We start from the raw sequence: 25,275 nt of genomic DNA, 5'->3' as shown, positions 1-25,275 counted from the left end.
ATAAAATAAAACCATAAAATGCACAGATGCAGCAACTTCACAGTAAAATGAAAAACCAACCTGATTTAAAGCACTGTCCGTCTTCAACTCTTTATGATTAGAATACTGAATGTAGATAGGTTGGTTCCGAAGGTGAGGTGTTATAGCAGTATAGTAATTCACCATGGTGACAGCTGCCTCTTCAGAAGCCATTTCCAAAAAAGCCTGGGGGATCATAAAGGAACATTAGCAATGATGAGCAAGTGTTGAGTTCAGGCTTTCAAACTCTGACTGTACAATTGAGCATATTTTACAACAACAGTGTAGTCCTGATATTTTATTTAAAAATTACAATTATTAGTATAAATTGCAACTTTAATTTATTAATTTTCTCGATGAATGAGCAACCGCATTCGCGGATTACCAGCTCCATTTTGGTGTCTGCGCACATGTCTGCACATGGGTCAAGAAATGAGAGCTAAAGAAAAAAATAATTACACAGGAGCTAATTTTATCGCTTTTTATTAATGAGCATGTGCAATTCTACAATCTTCTAAAACACTCACTCACCACAAAGGAACAATAATATTCGAACAGGTAAATTATAATTTAAGATTTGCAGTCCTTCATGTTTTTTTTACAATTGTTTAAATATCAACACACCAAGTATACCAGAAATTTGTTGGACCCTTGAGGCGGGGTCCAAAGTGCTAGTATGTTTTAGTTTATTTTGACAAACTGAAACATACAAGATGAAATTCACATTGAACTATTTACCACTCTCTTCAAACTCACAGGGTTCACTGAAAAAATGTACATTAATATGTAATGTGTGTTTTAAAAAAAGGGAAATAGTGGTAACAGAATAACATCCAATAGTTTGAAAGATCTTATAGTCAAGCACAAAAGTCCTGAGGGTGTGAGATTATCAGAATTCTAGTGTATTAAGAATGTACTTCATTGTGTTTAAATTATTAAAAGCTTTTATGAAAATAATGATATACCTTAGAAATAGCTAGGCATTACTAGATTATTGAAGCAGTCACTGTTGTGCTAGCTACATACGATTTAAATTAAGCACATGCCAAAAGCATTTTAGAAGGTACACACCTGATTTTTCCCCTTCAGCATCAAAATATTGGTAACTTTTCCAAATGGCAAGCCTAGGGCTATGACCTCAGTTTCCATCACTTCCGTGGGTAGCTTCCTAATATGGAGAACACGGGATGGAGCACCAAGCATCTTATCGTCAACTTTAAATTTCTTGCTGTCATTCCCATTTGCTGAATAACATTAATACACATTAAGTTAATAAACAACACTGAAACATATTTCTTTGCATGTGAAAATGATGGTCTAGTCTCCATTAATAATTCTGAAAATAAAATTTACTCCAACTGATCCATACTGGCCCATATCATTCTAAACCTTTCTTATACATGTGCATTTCCAATGTATTTTAAATGGTATTTTACCTGTATCAACTACTTCATCTGGCAGCTCGCTCCATTCACCCATCATGTGGAAAAGATTGCCCCACAGGATCCTATTAAATCTTTCTCTCACTTTAAACCTATACTTTCTAATTATCGATTCCCTTATCCTGGGAAAATGACTCTGTGTGTTCATCCTATCTATTCCCCTCACAATTTTATATACCTCTATAAGATCACCCCTCAACCTTCTTCCTATGCTCCAAGGAATAAAATCCTAGCCTTCTCAATCTCTACATAGTTCAGGCCCTTGTGCCCTGGCAACACCCCGATAAACCTTCTCTCCACCCTTACAGCTTATTTTTCTAAAAATATTGATTAAAAAAGTGGAAAGATTGTAGAAATGCAAAAAAAAAAAATTATAATATTATGAAGATATAGAAAATGAAACTCCAAAACAGAAAATAGACAAGAACAGACTTTTGGCATTAAAGTCCTCAATTTGTGCAGTCCCTCCACAATTATTGTTCAATTGTTCAATATTGCAGCCTATGTCAAATCTTAATGACATATATTTTCTTATTCAAATAATTTAAATCTTATTAGCAGAAAGTATTTAAACAAACAATCAGGTAACCACATTACAATGCAACATTCAGGTAGGTTTGTTTGTCCATTGATGTCAAAGATTCCAGCTGGGTCAGATTACTCAAGAGGCAATTTTGTTTCCAAAATGGAAGACTAGCATTCTTGGAAAAGTAAACCACCTATAAAGTCAGGAATTAAATATGAATCTCAAGGGACAAAGTAGTTAATTGACGTTCCAAGATGAAAGGATTCAACAAGATCAAACCTTGCAGCCATTATGCCTCAGGCAAATCAGTGATCTAGAAATCAACAAGCAATTTGCTGAGGGTATGCATGTACATCACTTTGAGGACTGTACAAAAAAGGATAGAGATAACAAACCAAATAATTTCAAATTTGCATGATTAATGAACGCAGAAGCTGGTATTCTATGATATTAAGGGGGGGGGGGCAACATTTCCCTGACAAAAATGTTAAAGTTCAGGTGCATTAGCACAATTTTAAGCAGAACAGAGTCTTCAACATATGGTTTGGGTTGGGACCCTTCTTCAGACTGATTGTTGGGGGGGGGGGGGGGGGGGGGGGATTTTTGATGGGTAGATTTTTGGACAATAGACAGAGATGAAAAGACAGAAGGTGTGAGACAAAGGATCTAAGAATTGTGAACTGTGAAGCTAGAGAAAGGAATACAGGTGGAAGAGGAGGGGAAAGAGAGAAATAGGCAAGAGTCGAGGTGGGGCACAGGGAAGGGAAAAGGGGGGTGGGGGGGATTAATTACCTAAAATGTGATTTATTTTAATATTCATGATATTGGGTTGTTAACTGCCCAAGTGGTATATACGGTGCTGTTCCTCCACTTTGCCTATGGTCTCACTGTGGCAATGGAGGTGGCCCAGGCCAGAAAGGGATGAAGAATTAAAATGGGTAGCAACCAGGAGATCTAGTGCACCTTGATAGACCAAGCTCAAGTGTTTGGTGAAACAGCTGCCAAGTCTAGTGTCTAACTTGGACTATCCGTTGCCAAGTTCGACAATTCTCCCCATCCTGAGGTCTACTGCTTTCCCTGACAATCCCCTTGGGTTTAATAATTTTACCCTCCCTGTCACCCACTGAAAAGTTACTTTGCGTGGTATGTCTGTCTTGCAATTTTTCCATTACGCTAATCGCTGCCCGTTGACCATCTCACAATGTACTCTCCCAAATCAACCACAACTAACTCTCCTGTTTTTATAGTTTTCTTTGTTTTGATTTAAGACCCCAGTTTTACATCAAACTTGAAAGTGGTATACTTATTTTGGAGAATTAGACTGAAGTCTCAATGTATTGAAAAATGTACTACTGGATAGCCGATTTAGGCATCACGGTGTAGAACTAGAATACATATGGGATTAAAATAGCAAAGGACAGAAAACACAAGTAGGAGCTATGAATGGGCCATGAAATACTCGCTGTAATTTTGGGTGTAGTATAAATCAGAAAAATTAAGAGACATGTGACTGGGGTAATATGGTGACCTATGTGATCAATACAGCAAAACACAAACTTAATTTTGCATTACTCCTATGTAGTGGTACAGGTTTAAAACACCAAAGTCACAATTAGTACTATTATCTGTCTTTATACACCCTCAGAGGCTCATTGAACGGAATAGAAAGCTGGCCTTAGCAGTAGCTTCCCTTAGCTTCTCTTAGCAGTAGAGAAGCATGAAAATCTGAAGAAAGTTCAGGAATTATTATAGTTTAAAAAAATGCACATTACAAAAAAGAAAGCGTCCAAGAACGGGGGGCTTAAAATTGCTGAAATTGTTATGAGAAGGCAAAAATTCTACAATTATTCTTCTTTGTCTCACATCAAATATGTTGACGAGATTTTATAAAATATACTCGCATTTAAGCCATTCTGAATTATACCACAAATATACTAATGGCTCAAATTGTAAGTCAGCAATACAGTAACATTGAAGTACATGAGAGTTAAGAATTACTATCTTAAATTGAAAATAAAACTTACCAGTAACAACCACGCTGCTCATCGTAGAGTTGGGGCTGCTGAGAATGGCGCCAGAAAGTTCGTCAGATCCCCTCTGTGTTTAAATACAAAATTTATGATTTCATTACCATGTTGAATTCTATCATGAACATTTTTTCCAAAACAATTTATCGATTTAAATATTTTTACAATATTGGCCTCAACCAAAACAAAGATCACAAACAGGACTAAAATAAATTTAACCGCAGATTCCCTAAACTCTGCCAATTAGAATTTAAGTTACACAAAGAGATAAGATTAAAAATGAAGTTAAGAATGATCAAATAAAGGCATAACTTAATTGGGTCAATGGAGGAAACCAAATTAGGACATGGGCTGTTTTGAATATTCTCAAATTGACAAGAGATGAAATGTGAGTAGCAGTTCATTGGAAAAATACAAGAATGAAACAAATGCATAGTTGAGGGCTTTTACAGGCAGAGGTAGGTGCAAATGAAAGACATTATGAAAATAAAACCTAGTGATCTTAAATGTGACAAACATGCACATTGAAAATTCCTTACATCCTACCATAAGCTAAACACAAAGTGCTGTAGTAACTCAACGGATGAGGCAGCATCTCCGCAGTGAATAAACAGATGATGTTTCGAGATCAAATATTTTGTCACTTTGCACAGAAACTAGTTTAGCTTATGGTAGGCACTGGAACTGCAGATACTGGAATCTTGAGTGAATTACAAAGTACTGGAGTGATTTATACCAAGTACTGGAGTAATAAAAAACAATGGTATATGGACACAAAACTGATCTGTTTTGTAATAAATGCCTACTGTGTTCTGTGTGCTGAAGCAAAGCAAGAATGTCATTGTCCTATCAGGGACACATTGACAATAAACTCACTTGAACTAGACTCAGGGGCAGTTCAGGCAGCATCTGTGGAGGAAATGGACAGGCGACATTCCAGGTTGGAACCCATTAGACTGGAGAAGGGAGCCAACTTGAAACATTGTCTGTTCATTTCCTCCAGAGATGCTACCTGGTCCACTGAGTTACTCCAGTACTTTGTGATTAGCTTATGGTAGGATGCAATGAATTTTCAATGGGCCTCAATAGTGGGTCCAATCCTAATTTCTTCTATTGGGAGTAAATTTCTGTTACTTCAGCAGCAAATGACAAATATATTTAAGTGATCAGTTATAATGTTTTTGTACGCAAAAAAACCCCAGATTTATTACTGTAATATATTGAAGCAACAAATTATCAGCTACATGTTGAACTCGTCCAGGCAGCTGATCGTCCGAAGATGTGCAAAGCCTAATGATCCAATGACAGCATTTAGCACCAGAAGACATAGCAATTAGTTCTTACCATAATGGTAATTCAGTTTTTCTCTGTATTAAGTACTTCTAATAATCCTCCACAATCTTCCAGGCTAAAAAAACCTAAATAAATGTCCACGTGCCAGTTTTAAATGAATGCCCTGAATCCTTTATGTCTCCTTGTCAAAGGCTCTTTTGTTAATGGAAACATTCAAAATCGGCCCTGTCTTGTCTCTCAATATCCTATGTTTTATTAAGATCATAACCCACTGTTTGCAAATTTCAAAATAATTACTAGAAAATAAATTATTCTAACCCTTTCACCCTATGATGCCTTGTAGACTTGTGGCTCATTTGTTGAGATAAAGCATGGAAACAGACTCTTTAGTTACCAAGTCCATGCCAACCAACTACACTAGTTCTAGTGTACGCTAATGCTAACGTACATACTTGGGACAATTAACTGCAGCTAATGAACGGCCAAATTTGCGCATCTTTGGAATATGGGAAGAAACTGGAGCACCCGGAGAAAGCCCACACGGTCACAGAGAGTAAGTACAATCCAGAATTTGGAGGTGCAAAGGGATTTGGGAGTGCTGGTGCAGGATTCCCCAAAAGTTAATTTGCAAGTCGAATCGGTAAAAAGTCAGACGCAATGCTAGCATTTACTTCAAGAGGGCTAGAATACTAAAACAGGGATGTAATGCTGAGGCTCTATAAGGCACTGGTCAGGCCGCATTTGTAATTGTATTGTAAACAATTTTGGGCACCTGAGGAATGGGTGTGCTGGTTCTGGAGTGGGTCCGGAGGAGGTTTACAAGAATTACCCCAAGAATGAGTGGGTTAGCATATGATGAGTGCTTGAAGGTACTGGGCCAGAAGGATGAGGGCGTACCTCATTGAAACTTACCAAACAGTGAAAGGCTTGGATAGAATGGATGTGAAGAGAATGTTTCCACTAGTGCGTGAGTCTAGGACTGGGGGGGGGGTCATAGCCTCATAATTAAAGGATGTTCCTTTAGGAATGAGATGAGAGTGGTAATCTGTGAAATTCTCTGCCACAAAATGCTGTGGAGGCCAAGTCCATGGATATTGAAGTCCAGGGTCAATTCTTCCTGGTCAATTGGTGTCCATTACATATGCATGTTGCAGCACAAAGGCAATATTTTTTTCCACCCAACACCATAAGCATCTACAGCCTATGCATCGGCAGAGGTAGATTCTTGATTAGTACGGATATCAAGGGTTATGGGGAGACGGCAGGAGATTGGGTTAGGAGATAAAAATCAGCTATGATTGAATGGTAGAGTAGACTTGATGGGCCTATCACTTATAACCTTATGAACAGTCAGCAACCGAGGCAAGGATGGAACCCAGGTATTTGGCGTTGTAAGGCTTCCACTCTACCTCTGTGCTACCTTATAATTTTGCTGCTGGCTTCTCCTTTATTAGCTCAAATGTTTCCAGTTGTAAGGTCTGCAGCACATGATTGAAAAATCTCCCTGCCTCCATTCATTTCAATGGCATCAATTCCTGCCTTGACTGTTGAAATGACACCACGACACATCGGCTGTAGATACTTATTGTGTTGGGTGGAAAAAAAATCTTGCCTTTGTGCCGCAACATGCATATGTGATGGACACCAATTGACCAGAATGAATTGACCCTCGACTTCCAATTGATCAGGGACATTGAAGTCAAAGCTTTATTATTCAATCTTCTCTTAAGATATTGTTGAATTGCATGTTCAACATATTCCATGTAGTCGTAGCATATGCCTGTTATTATACAAGCCTTATTCCTAGCCGTAGTAAGCTGGCAATGGTATTGCCCCCAACAAGAACATGCTTCAAATGCTCCATGGACGTTTTAAAACTGTGGCACTCCCAGTGCAGCTAATAAGGTATGTTCTGATAATTACTTTCAATTAAATCCCATCTCAAAATTAAACACTTGTTCAGACAGGGTTGCCATCCTTTATGCATGTTGCAGCTTTTCAGTTATTGTTGCTGCCCAATGCTATCTGTAACAGCAGCTTTTCCTGCCATATTGTAAAATATACTTACAAAAACAATCACACCATCATTGGCTAGCAACAAATGTTTTTCAGCTGGAGGCTTTTGTTCAGTAAATGTAGGTGCTTTATCCTCTTGCCAAAAGGCAGCTTGTTTAGCTCTGCCATACAGCACATTTAATGACGCAAGAGGAGGCAACAGCAAACATTTTCATCCTTTAGTCATATATTCAATATCTCTATGATCAAATCTCTAACACGATATTACAGGAAGGAACAACTGTCACTAAAATTGATACCACCTTCTTAATCAGCTTTTTTACTTTCCAAAATGTTATTCTCCACAATAATCAATGCCTTCCTTCTTCCAACATCCAACTTCATCTCCAGTGTCAAAGCTTTTTTCTTTGCTGACTTGGATATTGAAGTTACTCCAAGGCAACTGGTTGCCTCATTCATTGGGTTACGCAAGTTTGCTGCGCAAATCTTCCCTACACCTGAACTTGCCTAATGATCTGGTAATAGCTAGAGCTATTGCTTTCATGTTGCTTGACCTCTTTAGCAACTAAAGCAAGAACAGACTTCATTATATAATGTGGCATTGAGAATGCATTTGCATTCAATATTGATTATCATTAAAAGACTGAAAAACATGAAGTTATACTATATTCAATGGATATTCAGCAAAAATAATGGAAAACGCCATGTTGTGCAATATGTTTACATTTTCTTAGTGGTATTCGTATGTTATCACTAAAAAGGTGTCACTGAACGATTTCAATTCTGTGCATGCAAGAAAACTAATATTGTTTTTTAAAAGCACTAGGCTGGCATACAAAACATGAATAAACAGGCCAATATCAACTAAAGGAGAACTCCAAAAGCAAGCACTATGGGATGTTCTGGGTCGATGGACCTGTTCCTATGCTTCACTGATCTAGGATGTTGGAAATGAAAAATAGAAGCAGAAAATTATGAAAATGCTCAGCATATCATTAGCATGTGCAGACAATAAATTAAATTGACATTCATCTAGTGATTTTCTATCTGTAATAGGAAGAGTAAACAATCAATTATATTTATAAGTGCAGAGAAAAGGACATGGCTGTAGGATGCAAAGAAACAAACAGGATGTTCTATGATAGGTTGAAGACCAGGAGATTGAACAAAAGTGGTGGGAGCACTGGCCAAAAAAGTTTGTCAAAGCTCTAACTGGAGAAGGTGTGTGTATGGAATCTGAACTACCAAAGAGAGAAAAAATTGAATATTGGAAATGCAACATTTTACAAGAATGTCGTACTATGCAAAATGATTGAATTTAATGTTGAATCTGGAAAAATAATATCCCAAGTTGTAAAATAATCAGCTGCTCCTTCAGGTTAAATTCCACCTCCAGTTTAAATTCCATTTGGAATATTTTGGAGGACCAAGAAACCAAGAACCAAGGTTCAGAAATTTGTTTAAAGTGTAGGAGATCAAAAATAAAGGTCAAAATAGGAGCAAGAAGGAATATTAAAATTAAATAAAATAGTTCATCACCTCCCAAGATGACTGCAAGGGTGAAGTCGAGTTTCCAATTCCTGTCAAATAGTCTAAATGAAACGTTAACTGCTTTTCTTCATAAAGATCAACTAAAAATCACCGCCATTTATCATATACTTTTTAAAACAACCAATGCCACAAGCTCAATTCATAATCATCTGTATATATATGTTTGCTTTTAGCTTGAGATTCCAGCATCTAGTCTCTTATGTTTCCAGGAGGTGTAACAGTTACTTTTAATTATAAATGGATAAATTCAAGTGAAAATCTAAGAACCTCAGAAATGCTATAATGGATATTCAAATATCAAAATTGTACTGAAAACAGATACATAAAAAGCAATTGACAATAAAAACACCATGTTACTTGAAAATTCTTAAGTAAAAAGTGCTTTCATTTTTAGTTAACCCAGCAATAAAATTACGAGGGAAATGTTGTTTAAAAGTATAAGCCAACCGTTCCAAAAACAGATGGTACAAGTTTAAGTTTTTAAAAAAATGTTCAATTGGTAAATTGTCAGACAAATAGAAAACCAACATTGGAAAGTTATTGAAGATAAATACACTGGTGCCTGATAATAAGATTCTGGAGCACGTCTTCAACCCAAGCTTAACAAAAAAAATCTTAGTCCCTTACCTGGTCGGAGGGGCGGGGAGCGGGTAATGCCTTACCGGGTCGCCGTGCGGTAAGCTCCGGAGCGCTGTGGCCGCCGACTCCTAACATCGCGGAGCTGGGGTTGCGTCGGTTGAAGCTCCGACCCCGGCAAACTCGATCCCTGGCTCCGCGGCCTCCAAATCCAGTGCCGCCCGCAGCCACAGCTCCGCGATGTTGGGAGTCGGCGGCCACAGCGCTCCAGAGCTCACCGCACGGCAACCCGGTAAGGCATTGCCCGCTCCCCGCTGGTATCCCAGCGCTGCGCCCCCCCCCCCCACCACACACATAAAATCCCTCCAAACTAATTGACTAACATTTAAGCAATGATTTACAATGATTCCCCGGTCTCCGGGGAGGAGGCAGCCGCTCCAAACTTTCCAAGCCGCCTGCGCTACCTACCTAATCTACGCTAAAAATCTTCCATTCCGAAATCCGAAAAATTCCGAAATCCGAGAAGTGTCTGGTCCCAAGGCTTTCGGATAAAAGGTTGTGTACCTGTACATGTTATTGTTTAATTATTGTAAAATACACCTTAACATAAATAAAAACCCAATGTCAAACAAATGTTATAATAACCATTGCTCCTACAGAAAGACAGGCATGTCAGATTTACACTAATGCAGTGGTATAGCATTAAATCCACTATGTAATCGAATTGTAATGATTTTATGATTCTAACCTCAGTCATCTAAAACTTCATATCATAGCCATGGAACATCATAAAAAAGTGATAATGGGAAGAGAAAACGTGACTGAAGAATATGCAAATGAAAACGTATTTAAGGGACATGAAAAAAAATGAATTTTCAATAAACCACATCTACAACCTGAGAAATGTTTTATATATTCCAATATCTTGATCTTTTATTTCAATTTTAAACAGACCTTTGAAATCATTAGGGCAAAACTACAGACATTAAATATCCATATTATTTTGCTAATTCATTGATGTTTTCATTGAAATTATGGAAGCTCCAATTGTGTTGTCTTGTAGTATATTTATGTATTTTTCCAATATCTTTGTTTCCAATGTTCTGAAATGCTCTGGTTTCACTGTGCATTGGCAACCCAAAATAATATTAATACACTACTTGGCCATATGATTGTCTGTCCTTTCCTCATATGATTTTCAAGACATCCTGGATATTTATCATGACTAGGCAGATTACAAGTTTCCTGCCATAGTCCAGAGGGAACAGGGCCAGCAGCAGTATCCAAACCGGCCGAGCAAGTCCTTTGGGCCATAAAGTCCAGCATATCACATTGTCTCTTTTACATTACATTTATTGTCAAATGCACCAATTGGTACAGTGAAATTTGAGTTACCATACAGCCATACGAATAAAAAGAACACAACACACGATAGAATTTAACCTGAATATCCCCACAGCGGAATCACCGTTTCCCACTGTGAAGGAAGGCAATAAAGTTCAGTCAACTTCCTCTTTGTTCACCCATGGTCGGGGCTTTGTACCTTCCGCAGTCGCCGCTACAGCGGCCCGATGTTCAGGCCCTCTCGCCGGGGTGATCGTAACTCCGACGTCAGAACATTCTCAGCGGCTTGGAGTTTCCAAATCGGCCAATTCTTACCGGAGACCGCAGCTCCCGATGTCTACAGGCCGAGCTGGGCAGAGATTCAACACTGGCGACCCTCGGCTCAGGACTCCGCGATGTTAAAGTCAGTGCCGCACGCGGCTGGAAGCTCCAGACCACAGCTCCACGGTGTTAAAGTCGGCAGTCCCAACACTCTGGAACTCCACTCGGCGACCCCAGTAAGGCATCGCCCGCTCCGCGATGGTACTTCAGTGCTGCGCCGCCGCTGAAGCTGAAGCTCTGGCCGGTCTACGGCAGGAAAGGCCACGCCAATACAGATAGTAGGCCGCCAGGAGGAGGCGAAGATGCGGCTCGTAGGAACAACAGCTGCAGGTGAGGCTGCATACTCAACGGCGCCCCCTATCATTAAGAACCAATGATTCACAGAGTGCTACCTTATTTGCTCATCATGTCAGTCCAGTGCCACTTTTCCAATTAATATGTTGTAATGACATCAGTTCCTCAGGGTGAACCTACGGGAAGCACCAGCCGCGTCCGTTGGAACAGCACAGATTGTAGATCATGTGCATGTGCCTTTAATATAGTGACCTCCCCACTACTAACCACTCCCCATATCAGAAGTATAATTGCAACCTCCCCACCCATTGATCTCTCTCTAGCTCCGGTGACAGACCACGTACAGCTAGGGCAGCAACGGTTATGTGATATTAATAAAAAGTAGTAAAGACACAATGTGTTCATGACTCTTCTTTACATGGTGTCACAATCGTGCCTCCGCGCCTCCTGTTTGTCGGTTTTTATTTACGTTTGACCCAGTTCCCTATCCCTTGTTCTATCTCCCGTGCCATGGCTACCTCTTGCCGCAAGCCCGATGTGCTTGTCTTCGACTCGGACATTGCCCATCGGTGGGGTGTCTTTCGCCGCGATTTCCAGCACTACGTGACGATCGCCCATCCTGCTGCCACCGCTGAAACGCGGGCTCCTCTGCTCCTCAACCTGGCTGGTCCCGATGCCCTGGAACGATCTGAGTCGTTTGTATATGCTGCTGGTGAAGATGCTCGAGACCCGGTATGTCTTATGGCTAAGTTTACAGCAATGTGTGACATCCCCACCAACTGCATTTTAGAGTGTTTTAAAATGTTCAGTCGGCGTCAGATCCCTGGAGAGTCAATCGACAACTATATCGCCGCGTTGCGACACATGGCCAGGCGTTGTCGCCTGGACGCTCTGACTCCCGATCAAGTGACCCGCGACATCCTAGTATATGGCCTTCTCGATGTGAAGCTACGGGCTGAACTTCTGCGGAAGCCAGACCTGTCTCTGGACGAGGCTCTGCACGCCTCCCGCATGGCTGAGGCTGTCACCTCGGCACTGTCGCCTGCTGATCATGACATTAACTTTGCCACTGTTGTTGGCCGCCGGCGGAACGCTGGCCCGCCACGGCAACAGGGTTCCCCTGCACCCGGGGGCGGGAGCCCACGACGTTGCCCCAACTGCAATTTTGCCTCCAACCAGTTCAATGTGTGCCCTGCCTTGGGCAAGACGTGCAATTTTTGCAAAAAGTTAAATCATTTCTCTGTAGCCTGCCGCTCTAGGGGGAAGCCTGCCCCCCCCCTTCGGAGAATGTTAATCAACCTTGCTCAGGCTGACAGCGAGCCTGGTTCCCAGTCTCCGCCTGACGAACTCCCTTTGCCTGGTACCAGTTCCTCCCAGGGGGAGACCAGCATCTTTTCGCTCTTGGATGCACATGCCCTGATAACGGACCCTTCGGTTCGGGTCTTGTCAATGGTTCGACCTTCTCAGCGAAAATAGACACGGGGGCAGTTGCCAATGTAATGTCAACAAGCCTTTTCAAAAAGATAAGAACTAATGAGAAAGTGACTGCTGCTAACTCCCGCCTGCATGCCTACGGGGGAGCCGTACTCGTTCCCGTGGGAAAGGCAACCCTGCACTGCAAGGTCCTGAAGGCCTCTCGGCCCCTCACCTTCTACCTGCTAGACTCCAACGTTACCTTGCTGGGTGCCCAGGCGTGCCAAGACCTCGGTTTGGTCTCCTTTCACCGTGATATACACCAGGTGCGGACCCTCATGGACCCCCTGCGCGAATACCCCGACCGTTTCGGCGAAAAGCTGGGCAAGCTGCCCAGCTGCTACAAGATTGCTGTTGACCCCACCGTTGAACCGGTGATCCGCTCGCCGCACCATGAAGGACAAGGTGAAATCTACGCTCCTCAACATGGTCACCATGGGCATACTGAAAGAGGTGAGCGAACCCACCCGGTGGGTCTCCACCATGGTTGTCGCCGCGAAAAAAGACAAAACTGAAATTCGCATTTGCATCAAGCCCAAGGACCTGAACCTGGCCATCAAACGCCCGCACTACCCCATGCGAACATTGGAGGACGTCGCTGCACAGGTTGGTCCGGCCACTGTTTTTTCGGTCCTCGATGCCAAGAGTTCTTTCTGGCAGATAGCGCTGGACGAGCGATCCTCCTACCTGACGACATTCAGCACGCCTTTCGGAAGGTTCCGATTCCTCCGCATGCCTTTCGGCATTAACTCTGCCAGCGAGGTATTCCAGCGAACCATGGAGCAGCTCTTTGCCGGTCTGCCGTGTGCCATCATCGTTGACGACATTCTAGTCTACGGTAAGGACGTGGCTGAGCACGACCTCCACCTCCGTCAGGTCCTAGATCGGGCCCGTGAAATCAACCTCAAGCTCAACCCAAAGAAGTGCCGTTTCCGCGTCCGGAGGTCACTTACGTGGGCCACGTTTTTACTGCATCGGGTCTGAAGCCCGACCCGCAAAAAACGGCTGCTGTCTCCGGGATGTCCTCACCCACCGATGTGCCCAGCCTGCAGCGTTTCCTGGGCATGGTCAACTACCTGGGAAAGTTTATCCCCGACCTCAGCGAACTGAGTGCGCCCCTGAGGGAGCTCATCAAAAAGGACACTGCCTGGGCCTGGTTCCCACATCACCAACATGCCTTCGACGTCCTGAAGTCTCTACTGGTCAGTACCCCCACTCTCAAATTCTTCGATCTATAGCGTCCCATCGTTCTCACCTGCGACGCTTCCAAATTTGGTCTGGGTGCCGCCTGCCTGCAGCTCCACGATGGCCGGCAGCTGCCCGTTTACTATGCGCCCCGCACCATGACCTCTGCCGAGCAGCGCTACGCTCAGATTGAGAAGGAACTGCTTGCCGTGGTATTTGCATGCTCCAAGTTCAAGGACTACATCCTGGGCAACAGCTTCACGATCGAGACCGACCGCCAGCCGTTGGTCACTATCCTAAACAAGCCAATCCACGTTGCCTCTTCCCGGCTGCAGCGCATGATGCTGCAGCTACAGCGCTTCACTTTTTAAATTGTTTATCGCAAGGGCAAGGACATGTTCGTGGCTGACACGCTGTCCCGCGCACCACTATCGTCCACTGATCGCCACCCATACGAATCGTCTGACCTGATGGTGCTTAACGTTAACATTGTGCCTTCACAGCAGATGCAGTCCCTGGTCAAGCACACTGCTGAGGATCCAGCCCTGCAGCAGCTTGCCGACGTCATCCGGCGGGGCTGGCCAGACAGCCGTTCATCCTTGCCGGCCGGTGCCGTGCCCTACTTCCTGGTCCGTGACGAGCTTGTCCTGCACGACGGTGTGGTGGTGAAAGGACACAAAGTCGTCGTGCCCGCCGCGCTGCGGGACCACTATTTTCAAGTCGCCCACAGCGGTCATCCTGGGGCCGAGGCCACTCAGTCCCACGCCCAGACGCAGTTCGACTGGCCCGGCATGGCCCAAGACATCCGAGAGAGGGTCTCCGCCTGCGCTACCTGCAATAGCCTCGCTCCCCATCAGCAACGTCAGCTGCTTCTGCAACAGCCTGCTCCTGAACTGCCCTGGATGGCAGTCGCCACTGACATTTTCGAGTGGCGCGGCAAGCACTTCCTGGTCCTCGTTGACTCTTATTCCAGCTGGTTTGAAGGTCGACCAGCTGCACTCCCTCACCTCTTCGGCCGTCATCGGGAAGCTGCGCCGCCACTTCACCACTTTCGGCTCCCCGGCGAGCCTCCAATCTGACAACGGAAGCCAGTTCACCAGTGCCGAGTTTCGGGGTTTCGCTGCCAGCTGGAACTTCCGACACACCAGCAGTACAGAGTACCCGCAAAGCAACGGCTTGGCGGAGCGCGCTGTCCGCAGTGCTAAGGACTTGCTGGAGCATTGCAGACTGTCCCAATCCGATTTCTACCTAGCCATCCTCAACCTTCGGAACACCTCCCGCGACACTGCCCTGGGCTCGCCAGCTCAGCGGCTGATGGCTCGCACAACGAGACCTCCACTCCCTGTGACCCAGAAGTCCCTCGTTCCCTCGGTTCTCCAGCCTGCTGCTGTCCGGGAGCGCATTGCCCTCAAGCATGCAGTGTAAAAGCGCTCCCACGACCAGTCCTGCCGTCCCCCGCCGCGTCAATTCCCCGGCCAAGTCGTCCGGATGCAGTCCCCCTCCGGTCACTCCAAACTTGCCACCGATGTCGGTGATGCTGGTTCGCCGCGGTCCTACCTGGTCGACCACGACGGTACCATCTACCGCCGGTCCCGCCAACATCTGCGGCTTGTCAACGAGCCCCCACCACCGCCTGCCGTCCCTTTCTCCCCTCCGTTGTCCGCTACTCTGCCCGCCACCCCACGCAAGCCTCGCTCCCTGCCATCCCAGCTCGCCCAGCCCCGCTCTCCGCCTGACAGCCCTCGTTCTCCTGCCCGTCCACCCGCTGCTGCGCCTGCGTCCCCTCCTCTGCCTCCGCCGCCTCCTTCTCCTCCAGGATCCCCGGTTCGGTCGCCCGCCCCGGCTCCGGCTCTTCCTGCAGAGGGGGGAGATGGCGAGCTGCGTACCCGGTCCGGCCGGCTGGTTAAGCCGCCTGTCCGCTATGGTGATTTCGCTTAGCTGGTTGCTCATCTGTTTGTTTAACTGTTTGCTTACCTGCTCGTAGCGCATGAGACGTGGTCGCCCGTCACTACTGTATTGCTTTGTTTCCAAGGGGAAGGATGTAGATCATGTGCATGTGCCTTTAATATAGTGACCTCACCACTACTAACCACTCCCCATATCAGAAGTATAATTGCAACCTCCCCACCCATTGATCTCTCTCTAGCTCCGGTGACAGACCACGTACAGCTAGGGCAGCAACGGTTATGTGATATTAATAAAAAGTAGTAAAGACACAACGTGTTCATGACTCCTCTTTACACAGATCAACTAGCGAGAGTGTTCACGGACATCTTTAATTTCTCTCTCCTCCGTTCAGAAGTACCCAGCTGCTTCAAGACTACTATCATCTCAAAGTCAAAGAAAAACAAGATCTCATGTCTAGATGACTACTGTGCAGTTGTCTTGATATTCACCAACATGAATTGCTTCAAGAGGCTGATTATGGCACATATTAATTCCAGCTGACCAAGCAAACTTGATCCATTGCAGTTCGCCTACCATCACAACAGGTCCACGACTGATGCCTCATCCCTGGAACACCTGGATAAGACATCTATGTCAGACTCCTATTTAAAGACTACAGCTCTGCTTTCAATACCATTATCCCAACCAGGCTCATCTCCAAACCCGTGGGACTTGGGAGTCAGCACTCCCCCCTGCAACTGGATCCTCGACCACCTAACCAAAATCAGTGAGAATATGGGATATATCACCCTCTATGATAATTCTCAACCCTGGTTGCATTCTCAGCCCCCTACTATACCCCTTATACACTCAGGACTGTGCAGCCAATTACCAACCCAATTACAAGTTTGCAGACAACTCCATATATAGGACAAAATATCAAATAATGACAAGGTGAAGTGCAGGAAGGAGATTGAGAACCTCGTAATCTGGTGCCAAGACATCAATCTCTTAGGAGTAAATATCAATAGCACTTTGTCCTGTACCAGCTACATCGAAGTGCTGGTCAAGAAAGCACACCAATGCTTCTGCTTAGAAGGATTAGGAAGTTTGGTATGTCCACAACAACCCTCACCAACCTCTACGGAAGTTTGAAAACAGATTCAGGGACAGTTTCTTCCCAGCTGTTATCAGGCCACTGAACCATCCATTCACCAGAGAGAGTGGAGTTCTGACCTCCCATCTACCTCATTGGAGACCTCTGAACTACCTTTAATCAGACTTTGTCTTGCACTAAATATTATACTCTTTATCCAGTGTCTGTAAAGTTATTATCATGTACAGTCTTTTCGCTGACTGGAAAATCTTTTCACTGTACCTTGGTACACGTGACAATAATAAACAAAATTAATAACCACTCAAATATAACAAAATATGGCATGAATAAGTTAAATTCAATAACCTGAATAAAATGCCATTTCTTTACAGAATGTAACATTGTAAGTTAAAACGAAATCATCCATGTGGCATCTCCCTAGTTCAAGTCAAGGAAGGCGAGCTGTATTTGAAAGTCTTGCTCAACACAAGAAGAACCAAGAATAACTCCTGCATCGAGATGACCTGCACATAGATGGTAAACCATTCAAGTACAGCTAAGGACAATGAACACCAATCAAAGCCAGTTCAGTTTTTGGAAAATGTCCATACAAAAATTACACACTTGAAAACTATTCCCCAATTATTCAGAGTACAATTATTCATAAGTGCTTTGTTTTAAAAGAAGCAAAGCTGATTAAGATCGAACTTAGCCTGCATATTAAAAGAAAAGCTATTTTACTCAAAAAGATCAAGGATCAAGGATGTCTAGTCACTCTACACCTCCATCCCCCACCAGGATGGCCTCAAAGCCCTCCGGTTCTTCCTCGACCAGAGGAGCAACCTATACCCAGCCACTGACACTCTCCTCCGCCTAGCGGAGTTGGTCCTCACCCTCAACAACTTTACGTTTGACTCCTCCCATTTCCTCCAAACACAAGGCGTAGCTATGGGCACATGCATGGGCCCCAGCTACGCCTGCCTCTTTGTCGGGTACGTTGAACAATCCTTGTTCAATACGTACCAGGGCCCCATCCCCAACCTCTACCTCCGGTACATTGACGACTGCTTTGGGGCCACCTCCTGCACCTACACACAACTGACTGACTTTGTCCACTTCACCACCAACTTCCATCCGGCACTCCAATACACCTGGACCATTTCCGACACTTCCCTACCATTCCTTGACCTCACCATCTCCATCGCAAGGGACAGACTTCTGACCGACATACACTACAAACCAACTGAATCACATGGCTATCTGGACTACACGTCTTCCCACCCTGCCCCCTGTAAAGACTCCGTCCCCTACTCCCAATTCCTCCGCCTACACCGCATCTGTTCCCAGGATGAGACATTCCATACCAGGGCATCGGAAATGTCCTCGTTCTTCAGGGAACGGGGATTCCCCTCCGCCACCATAGATGAGGCTCGCACCCGAGTCTCATCCATACCCCGCAACACTGCTCTCTCTCCCCATCCCCGCAACAAGGGCAGAGTCCCCCTGGTCCTCACCTTTCACCCCACCAGCCGGCAAATACAACACATAATCCTCCGCCATTTCCGCCACCTCCAACGTGACCCCACCACTCGCCACATCTTCCCATCTCCCCCCATGTCTGCCTTCCGCAAAGACCGCTCCCTCCGCAATTCCCTTGTCAATTCTTCCCTTCCCTCCCGTACCACCCCCTCCCCGGGCACTTTCCGTTGCAACCGCAAGAAATGCAACACCTGTCCCTTCACCTCCCCCCTCGACTCCAGTCAAGGACCCAAGCAGTCGTTCCAGGTGCGACAAAGGTTCACCTGTATCTCCTCCAACCTCATCTACTGCATCCGCTGCTTGAGATGTCAGCTGACTTACATCGGGGAGACGAAGCGGAGGTTGGGCGATCGTTTCGCCGAACACCTCCGCTCAGTCCGCAATAACCTACCTGAACTCCCGGCGGCTCAGCACTTCAACTCCCCCTCCCATGCCCAATCCGACCTCTCTGTCCTGGGTCTCCTCCATTGCCAGTGTGAGCAACACTGGAAATTGGAGGAACAGCACCTCATATTCCGCCTGGGTAGCTTGCGTCCTGATGGAATGAACGTTGAATTCTCCCAATTTTGCTAGCCCTTGCTGTCTCCGCCCCTTCCTTAACCCCCGAGCTGTCTCCTCCCATCCCCCCGCCCTCAGGCTCCTCCTCCTCCCTTTTTCCTTCCTTCTCCCCCCCGCCTCCCATCAGTCTGAAGAAGAGTTTCGGCCCGAAACGTCGCCTATTTCCTTTGCTCCATAGATGCTGCTGCACCCGCTGAGTTTCTCCAGCAATTTTGTGTACCTAAGGATCCATTGCATCCTTGTCAAATTGGAATGGCTTCAATATCTTATCCTAAACACTTTAGGTACAGCGCTGAAACATCAGACATTTAATGCATAGTACTTTAGACTGAAACGTTAAACTTGCTCCATCTTCCCCCTACCCCCCCCACCACGTCTATATCTGTCACATGGGAGGCCTGATCCCCCAACACAATATTCCACCACTCACCCATTCCCCCAATGTAACACGTTCCCCCAACACAATATTCCACCACGCTGCTGATAGCCCCCCTCCCCCCCCCCACATGCTCCCCTCTTCCCCCACAAGGGAGAGGGGGGCATGTGGGGGGAGGGGGCTTGTGGGGAGGGGGGGGTTGGGGGAGGGGGGGGTTGGGGGGGGGGGTGGGGGATGGGGGGTGGGGGGGGGGGGGGGGGGGGTGTGCGGGTGGTTGAATAGAATAGAATAGTTTCTTTATTGTCATTGTAACATGAACCATGTACAACAAAATTTAAAAATGTCAGCCAGTCAGTGCACCATTCAAACATTTCTAAAAGCTAACGATACATACAAGATAAAATATTAAAAGATAAACAACTAAAATAAATATCATGAAAATAGCACGCATAAACACCCAACCCTCCATCCTTCTGTGGATTTCACAGTGTACCACAGTCCCTTAGTATGTATCGCCCCTGCGTTCCTTGGCGGCTACATTTAGTGCTTTTATAGCAGTGGGGTAAAACCCGTTTTTAAGTCTGTTTGTCCTTGTCCTTGTGTGGGGGATGGGGGGTGGTTGTGGGCTGGAGGGGGTGTGTGGGCTGGGGGTTGTTGGGCGGCAGGGTGTGTGTGGGTGGGGCAATGGATCTGTGTGGGCAGGGGTGTGTCTGGGCGGGTGTGCGTGGGCAGGGGGGCGTGGACAGGGGAGTTGTGGGGGGAGAGGGGTGTGTGGGCGGGGGAAGGGGCAGTGAGCTGGAAGACAGGGGAAGACCCATGGGGGAGAGGTGGGAATCATAGGGGAGGAACCAGCGAGGGGGACCAGAGGGGTAGTGGCTGGAATTGTCAGTGCGATGGGGACTCACAGCGGACGCTGATTGCTGGTCGTTCTCCTCCGCCGGGATCAGAATCTCCTCTTTCCGTTTGGCGGCATCTTCGACTCTGGGCTGGGTCTCCCACGCTGGGCTGGGTCGGGTCTCTGACACTGGGTTGCTGCTTGGGGCTGGGCTGCATGCGTCCCTCCAAAGGTCCGGTTGGAAACCTCCGCCGGCCACCCTCAGCTCCAGTAAAGACGTGGTGGCGCAGGAAGGGGCAGACTGTCCCGGGGAGTGACAGGGGATGCGACTAATCCGCGCGGCGACGACTGGCAGAAGAGATCGATTTGGATGCGGGAATTGAATGCAACATCTCCAAGTTTGCGGATGACACGAAGCTGGGGGGGGGGGCAGTGTTAGCTGTGAGGAGGATGCTAGGAGGCTGCAAGGTGACTTGGATAGGCTGGGTGAGTGGGCAAATGCATGGCAGATGCAGTATAATTTGGATAAATGTGAGGTTATCCACTTTGGTGGCAAAAACAGGAAAGTAGACTATTATCTGAATGGTGGCCGATTAGGAAAAGTGGAGAATCAACGAGACCTGGGTGTCATGGTACACCAGTCATTGAAAGTAGGCATGCAGGTGCAGCAGGCAGTGAAGAAAGCAAATGGTATGTTAGCATTCATAGCAAAAGGATTTGAGGAGCAGGGAGGTTCTACTGCAGTTGTACAGGGTATTGGTGAGACCACAGCTGTATTGTGTACATTCTTGCTTGGAACTTTTGATGTCAAGACTTTTATATGAAGAAAGACTGGATAGACTTGGCTTGTACTCACTAGAATTTAGAAGATTGAGGGGGGATCTTATAGAAACTTACAAAATTCTTAAGGGGTTGGACAGGCTAGATGCAGGTAGATTGTTCCTGATGTTGGTGAAGTCCAGAACAAGGGGTTACAGTTTAAGAATAAGAGGGAAATCTTTTAGGACAGAGAAGAGAAAAACATTTTTCACAGAGAGTGGCGAATATCTGGAATTCTCTGCCACGGAAGGTAGTTGTGGCCAGTTCATTGGCTATATTTAAGAGGGAGTTAGATGTGGCCCTTGTGGCTAAAGGTATCAGGGGGTATGGAGAGAAGGCAGGTACAGGATACTGAGTTGGATGATCAGCCATGATCATATTGAATGGCGGTGCAGGCTCGAAGGGCCGAATGGCCTACTCCTGCACTTATTTTCTATGTTTCTATCTGCGCGCGCGCAGTTTTTAATATTTTTAAACCTCGCTAACTTTTACGACATTCAACCAATTGGAACGAAACCTGGTGGATTCACAGCACAGGAGAACGGTGAGTGAACTGGCGAAAAATCACAGCGCTATCGCAAACCGTTTTTGCGCAAATAGAAAGACCGCCAAACCGGAAAATAACGAGATCAGAGTTTTAGTCATGTATAGATTCTAGTAATTGCCAAAATTTTTGAATTGCTGAAAACAGCTGCAAATTGTTAATTGAATTGATCTCCATACAGACATAATAGTCCCTCAAAATGAAAGTAATGAAAAACAGCTACAATTCAGTGGTAAAGTTTATATATCATCTTTTAATATGTATCACTGGAGGCTAAATCACAAATTTACCATATGTTTGGGATTGTTTTCAAGGAATTGTCAATGTCACACTTCAAATGACACAATAATTTCCCTGAACATTTCGTCTCGCCATTCCACTGCAACCTAATTCCAATCAAAGTTTGTTCTTCCAGTTCCCATAGCCGCGTGAAAAATAAATGATGTAGCATTTAATGCCATATTTACCATACTGTTTTTACACTGCTCTAGCTTTAGTCTAGTACGGTAAAAGAGGTGAAACACAGTTATCATAAGATGTTTTTTCTTGCTCACAATACAGTTTGCTGTGGAATGATAGGATAAAAAAGGTACAGCAATGTACAAGGTGTTAATTAAATGTTCAGAATTTCCAATTTTCATTGAAAGGCCATGATGCAAATCAAAGCCTAGATCACCTAAACTTTCAGAGTTCAATTTATTAACTCTTTTTGTAATATTTCATACTCTAGTCAGGGCAGATATAAGCCTTTTGGCACATAGGTTCATCCAGGTTTTCTTTTACATGTCTGCATTTACTCTTTACTGTAAAAATCCTAAATTTTAACCCAATAGCGCATGTTGATCTATTCCTACAAAATTCTAAAGTATTTGCATAAATAACAGCAATGTTACCCCAATTATATACTTTAGCCTTTGTCGAAACCAAACTCAATTCCATCACCAGCAATTTAAACATACACCAAAGTTTTCTTCAAGTTTTTGACGACAAAAGGACTTGGTGGATCCCCAGGCTCTACCTACAACACACAGTGTTTGAAGCTTGAGTCACAAATAAATTGATCTGCAACTTTTCATTTTAATGCCCAATCTATTGCGAGTCATTCTTTATGCTCAATTATACAAAAATTATATTTATAATTATTTGAGTATGGAATGAAGTAGAAAATAGATGTTTTAACAATACTTATTTTGAAATAAACAAACGTCAATAACTTCAGAAACAAAATCAAGCTTTTCAATACAAAGTTTTGTATTACATTCAAGCCAGGCACGGAAATCGCTATCAGAACATGGGGGGGGGGGGGACGACACAATTTCTTGGGGGCCTCGCGCGCATGCGCACACTCATACACGCACACGCGAGGCTTCGGAGGCTCAGAAGTGGGCCCTGTGGACAGTAATTACGGGAACGGCGACCCAGGCTAACGGCCAGCGAGGAGAAGCAGCGCTAAATCCAACTCAACTCTGCCTGTCTCGCCGGGATAACCTACAGCCCTGCCTGGACTGACGGGAGACCAGTCCGGAACCGTGGAGTTGCGCTGCTTCTCTGTGCTGGCTGTGGGCCTGGGGGCACCGCTCCCGTCTGACTCCCGACGTCTCTGTCCACCCCCGTGAGTGTGGGGGGTACTCGGGTGGGCACAGCGATGGTCCAGTGGCGGTTCGGCAGCGATTGCATACCTGAGACCCGCGATCGATTCTGGCTGCGGATGAGGGACAGGTCTGTGTCCAGGGCTGCCGAGAGTGTTTTTCGCTTGTGACCCTATGACCTGGGATTGCAATTCAAGCTCCGCTCTATGATCTTTGCTCCACCAGGACGTCTCCCATCTCCAATCACCACGCTGTATCCTCAGTCCCACCCCCACCGTCTTGCGGAAAGGGAAGATTTCACTGGGTTTTAAAATCCGGATTACAAAAAATGGGGGGAGGATCGACCCCCACCTCTCAAAACAGAGAGGGGGGACGTGTCCACCCTGGTCCCGCCGGGATTTCTGCTCCCTGCATCAAGCACATACCAAACTGCATCCAACTGCAACCAAACTGCATCCAATGGAGGCATAAGACCTACCTTAATGCCAACTGCAACCTCAGTGAGAATGCTAGGAAAGGAAATAAAAAAACATAAGGAAACGATCACAAGTACTTTCATAAATTCACCACATAATCGGTATCTGCAATGACCATTGCAGTCTGAAGAAGGGTCTTGACCTAAATCGTCACCCATTCCTTCTCTCCAGAGATGCTGCCTGTCCCGCTGAGTTACTCCAGCTTTTTGTGTCTATCTGCAATGAGTATATTGTTCTTTTAAAAGGTGCTACATAAAATATCAGCAAGCTATGTCTGCTAATCACAAAATTTGGCACAGTGCCACTGCTGAAGTAGCTGCACCCATGCTTGTTTTCATTTTCAGGTCATTCATCTTACGTCTAGCATTTTGTTATTGAATCTAAACACAATGAAAAGTTCAAGTCTTCCGAGAAGCAGAGATGGTAAACTTTATTTTGGAGATTTATGGAAAAGGGATTCTGGGTGAGGAGGTGGATAGGAGTTGGCTTGAGCAACAAGGGATGAAGGAAGAGTGGGAAGGAAGGATGACGGGAGAGTGGGGAAGGAAGGGGAGCAGGCTGGAAAGAAAGAAAGGTTGTGGGGCAGATTGGAGAGAACTGGTACCCAAGGAGGCAGAGGGAAAGTGGGAGGAGGGAAAGTGGGTGGGAAAAGAGGCAGTGTGAAAGGGGGAGTGGGGAGAGGTAAAGGAGGAGTGGGGGAGAGAGAAAGGAGTGGGGGAGAGAGAAAGTAGTGGGGAGAGAGAAAGTAGTGGGGAGACGGAAAGTGGGAATGGGAAAGGGGAAGATGAGGAGGAGTGAAAGGGGAGTGGGAAAAGGAAAAGGGAGATTAGGAAAAAGGGGAGGGGGCGAGCAGCTGAATGAATGTAAATGTGAGGCCTCCCCCCCTCTCCTGGGACCCAAGCCTACGCTAAACAATGAAACGCGATGCCTCTCTGCCCACTTTTCCCCATTTGCAGGGTCCGCTGCACGATCTCCCCACCCCCGGTCAACCAGCTCGGTCGGACTGATAACAACTACCCGGAAAAGCCGAGGTCTTCCCCACGTGGAACTAGGCCGGGTGAGATCCGCGGTAGCTGTAACCCCACGGCCAGCTTCAACTTACCGCTCGCGTCTGACGTGAGAGCGCCCCTGACATACATACATACACTCTGTGTTTAAGTGTGTCTGTATCTTGCGGGCGGTCTGGACGCCTCAAGATCCGCCCCGGGTTAAAGGAATAAGCACTCCCGTTCTGGTGCAATCGATTCCCCCCCGGCCGATATCACCTGAACTTACCCGTCCATTGCCGAATTAGCAGAGGTTTGCGAGCGAACCGCCGCCGACCGGGAACACGCAAAATGGCGCCGTGTGCCGCTGGCTCTCCTTCCCCTCTCCCCGGCCCCGCTCGCTCCGTCGCCGGGATCCTCCGGAAACAGCCGAACCAACGGCCGAAGCTTCGTTCTCCGGAGGAGGGGAGGGGAGGGGAGCGAGATCATCCGGAAACAGCCGAG

General features: G+C 45.8%; 1 protein-coding gene across 4 annotated transcripts in view; it reads right to left on the bottom strand.

Moving 5' to 3' along the window:
• LOC129700781 (polypyrimidine tract-binding protein 2) overlaps positions 1-25,260 on the bottom strand; it is a 44,383-nt gene extending 19,123 nt beyond the window's left edge. For 2 of the 4 annotated variants that reach the window (XM_055641476.1, XM_055641477.1), the window contains exons 1-5: positions 25,061-25,260; positions 23,788-23,818; positions 4,011-4,083; positions 1,090-1,262; positions 61-204 (exon numbers count right to left, since the gene is read on the bottom strand). In XM_055641476.1, the coding sequence (XP_055497451.1) occupies positions 61-204; positions 1,090-1,262; positions 4,011-4,083; positions 23,788-23,818; positions 25,061-25,260 (621 nt within the window). The remainder of the gene's footprint in view (positions 1-60; positions 205-1,089; positions 1,263-4,010; positions 4,084-23,787; positions 23,819-25,060) is intronic. The other 2 variants (XM_055641480.1, XM_055641478.1) reach the window with 2 other exon arrangements.
• Between the last annotated feature and the right edge of the window lie 15 nt (positions 25,261-25,275).

Source organism: Leucoraja erinacea, chromosome 10 (genome assembly GCF_028641065.1).
Source record: "Leucoraja erinacea ecotype New England chromosome 10, Leri_hhj_1, whole genome shotgun sequence".
In the NCBI taxonomy this organism is placed as follows: domain Eukaryota; kingdom Metazoa; phylum Chordata; class Chondrichthyes; order Rajiformes; family Rajidae; genus Leucoraja; species Leucoraja erinaceus.
This window is presented reverse-complemented; position numbering and strand designations above follow the sequence as displayed.